This window comes from Acinonyx jubatus, chromosome B1 (assembly GCF_027475565.1).
Source record: "Acinonyx jubatus isolate Ajub_Pintada_27869175 chromosome B1, VMU_Ajub_asm_v1.0, whole genome shotgun sequence".
Lineage (NCBI taxonomy): Eukaryota > Metazoa > Chordata > Mammalia > Carnivora > Felidae > Acinonyx > Acinonyx jubatus.
This window is the reverse complement of record NC_069382.1, coordinates 15931425-15943790: the sequence shown is the minus strand read 5'-3', so window position 1 is coordinate 15943790 and position 12366 is coordinate 15931425. Positions and strand designations below refer to the sequence as shown.

Here is a 12366-nt window from a genome sequence, read left to right as displayed (position 1 = left end):
ATAAATAGGAGTTATGCAACTGTTCATTACATTAACTGAAAGAACCTTGTGTTGGAGATCTTAGTAAAATTGTGCCCCAAATCTTAAAAGTGTTACCGAAACAGTGTGAATAAATATAGGGTACCTATACCTCAAAGTCTAAAATTATGCATATATCCCAAGGTCTAAAAAATTTGCCAAGAGAACACATGTTCATTTTTAACATAATTTTCAAAAATATAGATGGAGTCAAACTTCATAATGTATTCTCCATAAAAACCGTTTTCTCCCAGAGGGCAACTATCGATAATAAATTACAAGGCACTCTAAATGGAACAAAAATGATCGTTTAATCTAGCCAACAAAATGTGTAGAATAATAAGGAGAGATGACATTGTTTTACTTTCTTTAAGGGTAAGGTTGACGCTGGTTTCTTTAATGACTAACTTTGACTTTCTCTCTGTTTTTCCTTCAACACTATTTCTCTCTCCGGATGCTTTTGGCAATCCAGGCACCCTTTCCACCGCCCAGAGAAGAGAGCTTTTGTAGTTCCTTGATAACCAGCCACACACAGGGTGACATTTTAGATCAACTAGTAACTAACACACAAACTCCGTCCTGTACGAAGTACTTTACTAGCAGAAAACCTCTTGAAGGAACTATGTATTCCAATGATGACTCAAACCAGACAATTGTGTATTCGGAAGAATCTAACACAACTGTGTCATATACCCAAAAAATCACTAACCCACTACCAGCAGCTGCCAGCACTGGCCCCCCATCAAATGCTGACACCAGCACCCCATTTCTACAAGAGGATTACACGCAGGACTCTCAAACTCGACGAATTTCTACACTGAAACTAATCCATAACCAGGATCTAGGAAGTAGCGTCCACTTTAATACTCCACGGTTGTCCCAACCTGTTGAGGTACCATCGTGGCTCAAAAGGCCTTGCTCACCACCCCCTAACCCAGTGCCTGGGATATACACAGCATCTCTTTCCATTCAGATAACTCCCGTTTCAGGACACGATCCTGAAAGCCACAAACAGCTACCTGAGCTTTCTCCAGAGACCACAAAGATACCTCTTCAGCAAGAGAGACAAAAATCTGCAGTTGCTGCGGCCTCCCAGTCCTCAGACTGCCGGGTGGTACATTACACTTTCCAATCTCTTCTTACAGGTGCTCAGTAGAGACCCTAACGCCTCTGATTTGGGCTTCTTATATAACCAAATGCTTTGTTAGTTTCCGAGCAGGAAGGGAAAGGAGAAAGAAACCATCTTCTTATTTCAAACCCTACTAAGTTCATCAAGAGATTTCTAGGTATCTTTTAATTAAAAAAATACATATCAACCAATGTATATCAAGCAATATATATATATTGTGTATATGTACACATATGTATATATACAATATACATATATATATTGTATATATATATTGTTGTATATATATATATACAACCAACCAATATATATGTGCATATATAATATGCATATATATTATATATATAATTTTATATATAACTATATATATATTAATATATAATTAATATATAATTATAATATATAATATAATGTATATAATTTTATATATAATTATATATATTAATATATAATTAATATATAATTATAATATATATTATATATAATATATTATATATTATATAATAATATATTATATATAATATTAATATAATATATATAATATAATTATATACATAATATACACAGATTTTTAATCCAGAAATCATGTGCTAACATTTCTTCCCTCTAAGTATTGATGAATTGGTTACCACTGAATACTCTGCAAACCACCCCAGTGCTCAAAGTATTTTTAAGTTTCACAGAAATATTTTTTATGTCAGGCCTTTGAGTGCCTTGATTTACCTCATTGACCTATACAACATAATTAGCAATTACAATTCACTTTGGCAGGGAACATGTATTTTAATTCATCCAGCATTTACTCCTTTGTACCTCAATATTCATTTTCACTGAAACTTGATCCATTTCTACCTCTTAAAATTTATTTCAGGACATAGAGTCGTCAGTCTTTAATATCCAGACTGTTAGGAAGTAAACCCTTACTTCCCTATATGTAAAATGCTCTCATAGTGTCATTCTACTGGCATTTATTAATCATTTAGAAGATAAATGTTCCTCTTCTTGGTTTCTGCAACACGATATAGTGTTAGGAGCATAAGCTGTAAGGATAAACAGCAGGTGTTAGTTCAACTCCATCACTGGCTATGTGATGAGGCAACCTTCTTAACTTCTCTGTCGGTCTGAGCAAAGAAATGAGAATAGTAATTAATCCTTAATTCCTAGGTTATGGTAGGACTAGGGAGAGAGTGGAAGAAAACTACTCAGCACAGAGCAAGCACTACATACGAGGTAGCCATTAATAAAGATAAAATACAGCTACAGCAGTAGTGGGAGTACTGGAAACATTTATAGCCAAGTAAATAATCTCTATAATACGATTTCCTGTAGCTGCACTATTAAAGATCATCCAAAACATATCCTTGAAGAGATATATTTTTAAACTTTGTAGAAAATCAGACATCCGATTGACACCATATCCCTTTTCCCACCTGTACAGCAGAAACCTTAAGCTTAGATGATTAAAAAGACAAACAGGGCGGGGGGCACCTGGGTGGCTCAGTCGGTTAGGCATCTGACTTCGGCTCAGGTCACGATCTCGCGGTCTGTGAGTTCGAGCCCTGCGTCGGGCTCTGTGCTGACCGCTCAGAGCCTGGAGCCTGTTTCAGATTCCGTGTCTCCCTCTGTCTCTCTGACCCTCCCCCGTTCATGCTCTGTCTCTCTCTGTCTCAAAAATAAATATTGAAAAAAAAAAAGAAAGACAAACGGGTATTTTCATACCTCTGCTAAAAAGATCTCCTTCATCAGCTGATTGTGATATGCAAAATTAATTCATTAACGAAATTTCTTTGAATTAAGGTAATATCTTTTGAAAGCCCCTATGAAATATGATAACAATAATTATAATAGCAACTAAAAATACTCGGAGTTTATTATATGCAGGGAAACTGAAGTTCGATCACCTTCTTTTTCCACGGTTTTGCCACTATCCATGCCGACCAGAGATAGTTGGTTTCGTTACATAATCCCCAGAGAATCAGCATGAAACACAAATTAAGCTGTTGAGAACCTGTCACTGTTATTCATTGAACAATTATTTATTGGGTATCTACTATGTGTCAAGTCTGTTCTAGTCACAGAGCTGTATTTGAAACTATTGAGAATTAAAATCTTGCCAGAGAGAGGCAAAACTTAATAAAAAAAAAAAAAAAAAAAAAACTTAGATTATATACATCAGAAGGAGATTCTGTGAATAACGAAGCAATACTAAGCAGGGATCCGGGGAGCAGAGTCCACGTTATTTGGGATAGTCAAAGGATCCTCATTGAGAAGACCGAACAGCTTTGAAGGGGGAAGACTATTCCTGTCAGAGAGAGCATCGTGTAAAGGCTTTAAAACTGAAGCATGCTGGGGCTGCTCGAGGACCAGCAGGGAAGCCAGTGGAAAGGAGAGGGAGAAAGGCAGGCACAGAGGAGGCAGAGGGGACGTCAGAGGTGACAGTGGCCAGATGACAGCAGTCCCTGCAAACACCGCAAGGATTTCAACTTTTACTCTCAATAAAAATGGGAGCCATTGGGAAATTTCAAGGCTACCGCAACTGTCATTTAACTCGCGGTCTAACTGAATCATTCTGGCAGCTCGGGGGAGAACAAACTATGCTAGGGCGAAAGGAGACCAGGCAGCCAGTTAGGTGGCTTTTGCAACCATTTACGTGAGAGATGATGGTGCTCAAGGCAGGGTAGAAGCAGCAGAGGTGAGGAGAAATCAGATTCTGGATTTATTGTGAAAATAGAGAAAACAGGACTGCCTGCCAGACTGCCTGGGGGACGTGAGGGAGAGAGAAGAGTGAACGCTGACTCCAAGGTCTTGAATCTTTGCACCTGAGGAGGATGGAATTGGCCAGCCTTTGCCCACACAGACTGGATAACTTTGGGTAGAGCAGGTCTGGGGGAAAATCAGAGGTTCCACTGGGACATAGTAAGTTTGAGGTGTCTATGAGATATCCACATGCAGGGGTGGAGTAAGCGGTCCAATGTAGGAGCCTGGCATTCAGGTAAAGGGTCCAGGTTGGAGATTCCAGCCTACAGATGGTTCTCGTAGGCAAGAGACTGAATGAGATCACCAGGGCATGAGTACTGAGAAAACAAGAGGCCCGAGGACTGAGCCCAAGAGCATCCCAATAGTAAAAGAAGGACCCAGCAGAGGAGACTGAAAGAAGCATCCGCTAAAGGAGGAGGAAATCCAGGAACATGTGGTATCCTAAAAGCCCAGCAAGGAAAGTATACGGAGAGGGAAGAGATGGTTAACTGCACAAATACTGCTGACAGGGCAAGTGTACGATGAGTTCTGCTAAGTCATCCTGGAATTAGTTGTGGGTACGGAGACTTTCTTGGAGTGGGCTTAAGAGAGACTAGAAGAGCAATTGGAAATTGCTTTTCCTTTCAAGACCTTATTATTGTAAGCCCTTTCATCCAATGATTCTCCCTCTCTGAGCCTCAGTCTTTCATCTGTAAAATGGGGATAATAACGGCATTCATCCCCTGTGAAGTTTGAATAAGATACTGTATACAAGGAGTCTGGTGTAGGGCCTGCTACATAGTAACCCCTCGATATGTAGACGTTGTTATTTTAAAATAGTATCCTTTTTCCAACTCTACTTCTGATGGGGAAAAGGAAATCTGTTGTTTTCCACAACACATTTTTTTAGGAGTGGATTAAAGCTTATTTCATCTGACCTGCAGTGTGTTCCATGATGAGAGTGTGTTGCCCTTTATAGCATTTTGTCAAAAGGTGGCATGACATTATTGCACTTTGGGCTTGCTTTTATTGATTGATTGATTGATTGTAGTAAGAATATTTAACATGAGATCTACCCTTGTAACAGATTTTAAAGCGTATCGTTAACTATAGCCACAATGTTGCAGGGCAGATCTTCAGAACGTATTCATGTGGCATAACTGAAACATTATACCTGTTGAACAGCAACCCATGTCCCTCCCAACCCCCGCCCCCCCCCCCCCCCCCCCGCCCCTGCCCCTGGCAACCGATTTCCTGTTCTCTGCTTCTCTGAGTTTGTCTTAAATATCTCCTGTAAGCGGGATCGTGCAAGATTTGTCTTTCTGTGACTGGCTTATTTCACCCAGCATAATGTCCTCAAGGTTCATCCGTGTCTCACGGGACAGGATTTCTTTCTAAGACTGAATAGCATTCCGTTGTATGTACATATCACACTTTCTTTACTCCATTCTTCCACTGATCCATATTTAGGCTGTTTCCCCATCTTGCCTATTGTGAAAAATGGGCATTGTTAAGTCTCATTTTCCACATAATGGCCTCTCACAATGGTGACCTTTGCATTTTAAATACTTACACCCCACGTTCTGGTGAGAAGTCTCATCAAATACTGAGAGCTGTAGGCTACACTCTATGAATCAGCCCAATATAGGCTCCATTATAAAGAATTAGCCTCCCAAGAAATTACCAGACCCAAGAAACAAAAATTCGCTACACTGAGAAGTGAAAAGGAAACTTCAGTGTTCTACGAGTTCCGTTTACTTTTTTTTTTTTTTTTTTTTTTTTTTTTTTGCTGTTTTCGTTAAAGTCTGTCCGTTGGTTTAAGAAGAAAACAGCAACCTACTTTTAGGAATTTCTATTCTCTCCATATTTGATAATTGAACATATTGTTTGATTTTCTTACTAATTTATAAATAGAACCAAAATGAGGTGTGTTACCCGACTATCACTGTGGGAACAGATACCCTGTTGCTAAAAAAGTCACATTGTTCTTCAGTGTCAGATAAGCGGAGATCTAAGCCAGAAGCTTTGAAAAGACAGCAAAAGCGACGCCCTAAATATTTTCCCTGGCATTTGTGAATGCTGTTCCCATTGCTTCAGGAGGATAATCTCGACCCTTCTATTATGAAATAACCTAATCAATCATTTGTCAGAGCCTACTTTCACAGCTGTGGCTGCACATATGTTAGAGACGCAGAGGAGAATTTATCTCGCTGTCATGCAGAGGAAGGAGCAAAGTCATCTCTGTTGCTCCATGCAATCAAGATGTCTAAGTTAAGGAAGGCAGAATAATGAATAAATGTCAGCAGTGCAGAATGGTAAGAAAGGTTTAGAATACAAAGTATGCTTTCTGGACCAATCCCATCAATACCGCACCGATCGCTCATGTGTTCCATTAGGATGGCCAACCAACATCCCATATTCTTCTTTGTGACTCTGTTATGCTATCAGCTGATGGCAGTTTTCATATTAATGTTCTCCTTACCCTGCTCTTTGCTTTGTGCAAAGCATGCCTGTGCTTTCCAGGCATTTCATTTTTTTTTTGTACTAAATGCTTTTTTTGGTACTATACTAAGTACTTTACGTACATTTCCACACTTAATTTTCACCAGCTTTAGGAGATGGGTTTTACTAATGTCCACATTTTACACATGAGGAAACAGAGGCCAAGGGAGACTAAATGACCTGCCCAAGTCTGTCTGACTCCAGATCCACAGCTCTAGCAGTAGCTTCCACTGCCTCTATTTTCTGAGATAACCTGACTCCTGAACCCCATCTTCTGGCAACATTCTTAAAATATGACACCTTCGGGGCGCCTGGGTGGCGCAGTCAGTTAAGCGTCCGACTTCAGCCAGGTCACGATCTCGCGGTCCGTGAGTTCGAGCCCCGCGTCGGGCTCTGGGCTGATGGCTCGGAGCCTGGAGCCTGTTTCCGATTCTGTGTCTCCCTCTCTCTCTGCCCCTCCCCCGTTCATGGTCTGTCTCTCTCTGTCCCAAAAATAAATAAACGTTGAAAAAAAATTTTTTTAATTAAAAAAAAAAATATATATGACACCTTCCTAGATTCAAAATCATATTCTCTATCAGAGTACCACAGAGGACAGTGGAAATATTCACTCCCCTGGTCAGATACCACACTGTGTGTCCGAATCTGGGTGACAATTTTGGATAACTTGCACCCACAGGTAGGGACTATAATGCTGTTAAGATCTCTGGTAAAAGGGTCCTCCTTATGAGACTATAGGGCAATCTTGTATCACTGAAATGCCAGTGGTACAGTCAGGCCTTCGGGGAACAGGGGAATGACCAGTTAGCTATTCTTTCCCCATCTGAGATGCTACCTAGTTCCTTCTGTCCTCTGTGAGTCAGCCTCGTTCTCTCTTAGCTTCTATCCTCTCATTGCTTCAAGTTGTCTGTGGATTCCTATGACATTGTCTGGTGCCAGTTATGCATGAACTTGTGTCTGGGGTTGTGGGGAACACTACTGCCTGACTGGGACATTCAGTGTCATATAATTCAAATTCCCCAGCAGGAGGAAGTACCTAACTGGCCTAGCTCAGTTCAGTTATTCTCCTGAACAATCAGCTGTGGCCAGAGAAATGGAATCGCCTAATACAAACATGGCTGCCAGGTACTTCCTCCCCAGCATCCTCAGGAGGGGCAGAGAGAGGAGGTTGATTATTACAGAAGCAGGAAGGGGGGTGGGGGGGAGGTAAAGATTGACTTTTATTTTTCCTAAAAATTATTAAATTGTTTATTTAAAAATTATGGAAATTCAAAGTCTTAACAATGAGATGGATAATTATATTATAAAACTCCGTTATAAGTACCCATCAGCAATTTCCATTATTTGGTCATCCATTTTCAACGGTCAACTCCAGTTATCCTGGTAGTGTTTTAAAATCAACATAAGACACCATTCCCTTAAGTTAGTAGAAATTTTAGTACCTTCATCCAACGAGTGAAGAGAAAAAAAATAATGAAAGAACCATTATGACACCCAACAAAATATAAATGATTTCTCAATATAAGGGGATTGATTCTTACATAATTCCCTCCTAGACTTTTTTATTCAAGTAAATTACTGTCTACTCTATGGAAAAATAGAGAATAAAACCAGTCAAATCCCTTGCTTGATATTTCTCAAGTATTCTGTATGCTCCTCGGGAAAGGAGACCTACAAGATTAAGGTGCCAGACCACAGTAGCATGTCAAGCCAACTGGAGCCCAAGACAGAAATAAAAATACGTGCCCGTATATATATGTTGTTATGTATTGTTAATTTTTTCTAGAACATTGAAGTCATTTTTAAAATATTGGAAAGTTTAAAAAGTAGGTGCATTAAAACCAACATTACGTTTCAATATTTTATTTACACAAACAGAATTTATTATAATCTTACTTCCTCTTAATTGAAAATTGTCTTCTTTGTGATCATTGTTAGTCAAGGGGAAATTGTCTAACACAGCTATTCTCTCCACTGAAAATGAGTTCAGGAAAAAGAAGATTTGGGAAATTTTACTGATGGGTTTGCTTTCATTAAAAAATCCAGGATACAATTTTTTCCTTTTTCCTTGGTCTTCAGTGTGACTTGTCATGTTATTTAAATTTTTGGCATTTGGTTCTGTATGGATTCTGGGGGGGACATTGATTTTGATTTTTTTTTCTAAGATTGCATGCAAATAATGTTTGTCTCAATTACTGCATTTTTTTTTTAATTTTGAGAGAGAGAGAGTGCATGCGCAGGGGAGGGGCAGAAAGAGAGAGAGAGAAAGACAGAATCCCAAGCAGGCTCCATGCTCAGTGTGGAGACTGACGCAGGGCTCGATCTCACAGTTTGTGAAATCATGACCTGAGTTGAAATCAAGAGCCAGACACTGAACTGACTGAGCCACCCAGGTTCCCCCCCAGGTACTGAATTTTTGTCACTCCTTTCAATTTTGCACCCAAGATAAGGGTCTCCTCATGTCCCCTGAGGCCTGGAGTTGCCAGACTATGCTTCCTTTCCCTGTGCCCCAGCTTTATACCAAGCCCACAGCCGACGACCCTTTTCTCACCTCCAGCTTCTGGATCTACAGAGTCAGCAAACTGACAGCCCACGGTCTTGTAACTATAGATACGTTTGGCTGGCCTGCCATGGGGTTTATTTTATTTCTAATTTGGCCGCCTTTAGGGGGAACATGCCTTCTCCATCCTACTGTGGTTCTCACTATTCCCTCTTATCTAACGCCTGACCTGATCTACCCATTCTGGGTACATTCCTGGCCCTGGGTAGGCACTTGAGTTGGCAAGGCCTACACACGACCAATACACCTTTTCCGCTGCTGAAACTCATCCTTCCTGAGCCGCCTCATTCCTTAGTTCCTCAAGGAGTCCAGCCTCGAGTTAGTGATCTCTTTCATCCACAACTTCACCTTAGCATTCTGGGTTGAATTCATGCGGACCCAGAGGCTCAATGCTGCTCTCTCTTGGAATATTGAGTACCTTGGGGTTTAAACGCTGTCCCTTTCCTTTGTAGAAACCAGGCAGCAGCAAACTGGTGTCTCTAGCTCCTCTCTCCCTCCCAGCTCAACAGTTGGAGAAAGTGGAAAGGAACTTATACCCACAAAAGTTGGGGACTGTGGGCCTACAGCCAAGCACCTTAACCTTACATGTCTTGGAAGATGGAGACACAAAACAACTATGATGATTTTCTGCAGTCATCTGTCTGTCTGCCACGAAATTCAGCAGGAAAACAAATTCTCTTGTTTTTTACGTTAATGTTTCCTACTCCAAGTAGTCTGGATTGACTTTTCAATCCTCTTCCCTTTTCAGGCTCTTGCCCCCCACTCTTATCACATTTTCCTCAGGGAAACATGTAGCATGTGGTTTTCTCTCCTGCTGTGTCTAAGAGGGCATCTCATCAACGAGGAGACCAGGGTCACGCAAAAAACTAGTCTAAGATGTAATTTACATCTTTATGGCAAGCTATTTCAAAGCTTTTGTGTGAGTAACCTATAGACTTGATTTTTTTTTTAAGTTTCATCTATAGCAATTTAAATGTGGTATGACTCACCAAGATGCATTCCATCTGTTACACACACGCGCATTAGGACTCAAAATTGTGAGCATATCAGGAGATAGGGAGAGAAATTCGCAAAGTGAAAGAGTTCTGCAGACAAGCTCTTGAAAGAACAAATGAATGGATAGAGACCATTCCTAGACACCATGCCACACAAACAAACTGATCATATTACCCATGACAACCGTGGTTTTAGAGACAATCTGCTTTAGCATTTGACATGTTTCAAGTCCAAAAGGATACATACGGTAAGCCAATCCAGGGAGAGATACAGTCATTAGCTTTTCCTCTTAATTTTGAAGGGGAAAGAACTCCTTTGAGCAGATAACTCAAATCCTTTGGCATGATTTATATTATTTAACGGAATTTTCACTGAGCGTAAGTAAAACTAAAGAGACCCATGTTACATGGAAAGCTCTTCAGTGGAATTACATTATTATGAGAAATTCCATGGACACCGTACTCACCCAAGATAGCTTTGTATTGAATTGCATTCAGAATTCTAGCAAAATCCTTACATTTTAAATTGTAATTATTGTAGTTTCATAATATTATAGTTTTACTTCATAATAGTGTAATTTTACTTTATTATAAAAATGTAATAATAACATGCATACATTACTACGAGAATATTTTAAATTCTGGGTAACTTGGAGATTTCTGTCAGTTAATTCTAGAGATTTTAAAACTGTATACAGTAAAGGGGGCATCTGGGTGGCTCAGTTGGTTGAGCGTCCAACTTCGGCTCAGGTCATGATCTTGTAGTTCGTAAGTTCAAGCCCCACATCAGGCTCTCTGTTGCCGGCACAGAGCCCGCTTCAGATCCTCTGTCCCCTCTCTCTGCCCCTCCCTGACTTGCGCTCCCTCAAAAATAAATAAAACATTTAAAAAAAAACCGTAGAGACAGTAAAAAAGTATCACTTTCAAAACAAGTGTGTCTAAACAACAACAACAGCAATCATATTAAATAAAAATAGGATAAGGAAACCTGTCTTTTTATCCAGGGTTGGAATTTCTTAACTTGTTAGATTAATCGAACAAGTTAAGAAATTAGATTGTTAGATTATGGTATCCACAATCCCCAAAGTTTATGTGGAATTTTATGTAGGCATGAATTTGTACCCTTTTCTTAAGAGAAGACTCAATAGTCTTCATCACATTTTTTAAGCTGTGACTAAGAGAAACCTTTTTACATATTTGTTTTAGAAGTATTTGTTTAAAAGGCTGAAGAAAAAAATTAATTATGACTTTTTATGAGAGGAACAGTTGTATGGCACCAACTGTTAGGAAAATGCTGGCAGGCCAAGAACACCAAATAGTACCACCTAAACTTTTCCTAGGCAAGATTTCTAAGTTTATACAGTTTTCTTTAATTCATTCCTCACCCTGGTTTTAATGTCCTGCGATACTTCTGGCTATCTGTCTTACAACTGGCACCACACCAAACACTCAAAAACAAAAACAAAAACAAAACAAAAAAACCTCTATTCTGAAGGGGGAAAGGAAGAATTAAGAAAAAAAAAAATTCTTTTTTGCTTCAAAGTTTCATTTACTCATGATGAGGCTGATGTTTATCATCACAGTTGACATGTGTGGGTAGACATGACAATGGTCAGAAGAGATAGCTAGAAAGCCTGTAATGGGCCATCCGCTCTCTTCCTTTGACAGACAGCCCCTCCACCATGGTTTTTAGCCTCTTGGGTTATATAGCCTTGGAGGCATTAAAACTTATTTTTCTCCAGTTTCTTTCTCCTTTACCTAAGACCTAAAACCAACAGTGGCTCTAACCAACTAAGGTACCTTCTAACCATCATCAGGGGCTGGTTTTTGTCTTCACTTCATTTTCACAAACCGGTGTCTCCATTTGCACAGTTAGGGTATTTTAAAGTTCAATTCTTTTAGTGTTTTATAGTGAAATCAAAATATCCTTTCCAATTAATTGTTTTTAGTTCCATCGTTCTTTAGATCTGTAAGTCAGAAAAAAAATGGGGTAACCTGTTTTTTTGGGGGGGATTATTTCCAGGGGGGAGGCAGTCGGGGGAAATCTGCTATAAGATTTTTCTATTGAAGCGAAAGGAATTCTGCTGGCCAATAGACGACCTGATATTATTTTGCTGTCACAGGGACACAATACAAAACTTCTGAGGGAAAAATTCCATGATGCCAAGCCTCTCAAGCCCCCACCCAAAATTACAATGCAGTGCTACGTGAAAATTGGTCTTATTTCCAAAAACACTTACTGGATTTATTTTCCTCACTTTTTCATGCTTGCTCTGTACTGAATGCCGGTAACTAATCGTTTGAATATATTTCTTAAAAGGGCTTGCAAATACAGCTGATGATTAAGCTGAATAAAGCCTTCTCTGCCACATTGCAAAAAGAGATGTTCTTATCAACTGAATAATTTATATCTCTTATTATGTTTC

The 12366-nt window shown here is 39.6% G+C and overlaps 2 protein-coding genes across 23 annotated transcripts in view; one reads left to right on the top strand and one right to left on the bottom strand.

Moving 5' to 3' along the window:
• CB1H4orf47 (chromosome B1 C4orf47 homolog) overlaps nucleotides 1-12366 on the bottom strand; it is a 533217-nt gene that overhangs the window by 285394 nt on the left and 235457 nt on the right. The window lies entirely within an intron of this gene.
• SORBS2 (sorbin and SH3 domain containing 2) overlaps nucleotides 1-12366 on the top strand; it is a 221302-nt gene that overhangs the window by 131692 nt on the left and 77244 nt on the right. For 8 of the 21 annotated variants that reach the window (XM_053216307.1, XM_027077169.2, XM_053216288.1 and 5 more), the window contains exon 7: nucleotides 491-1132. The exons of the other annotated variants lie outside the window; for them this stretch is intronic. In XM_053216307.1, the coding sequence (XP_053072282.1) occupies nucleotides 491-1132 (642 nt within the window). The remainder of the gene's footprint in view (nucleotides 1-490; nucleotides 1133-12366) is intronic. 21 annotated transcript variants of the gene reach the window in all.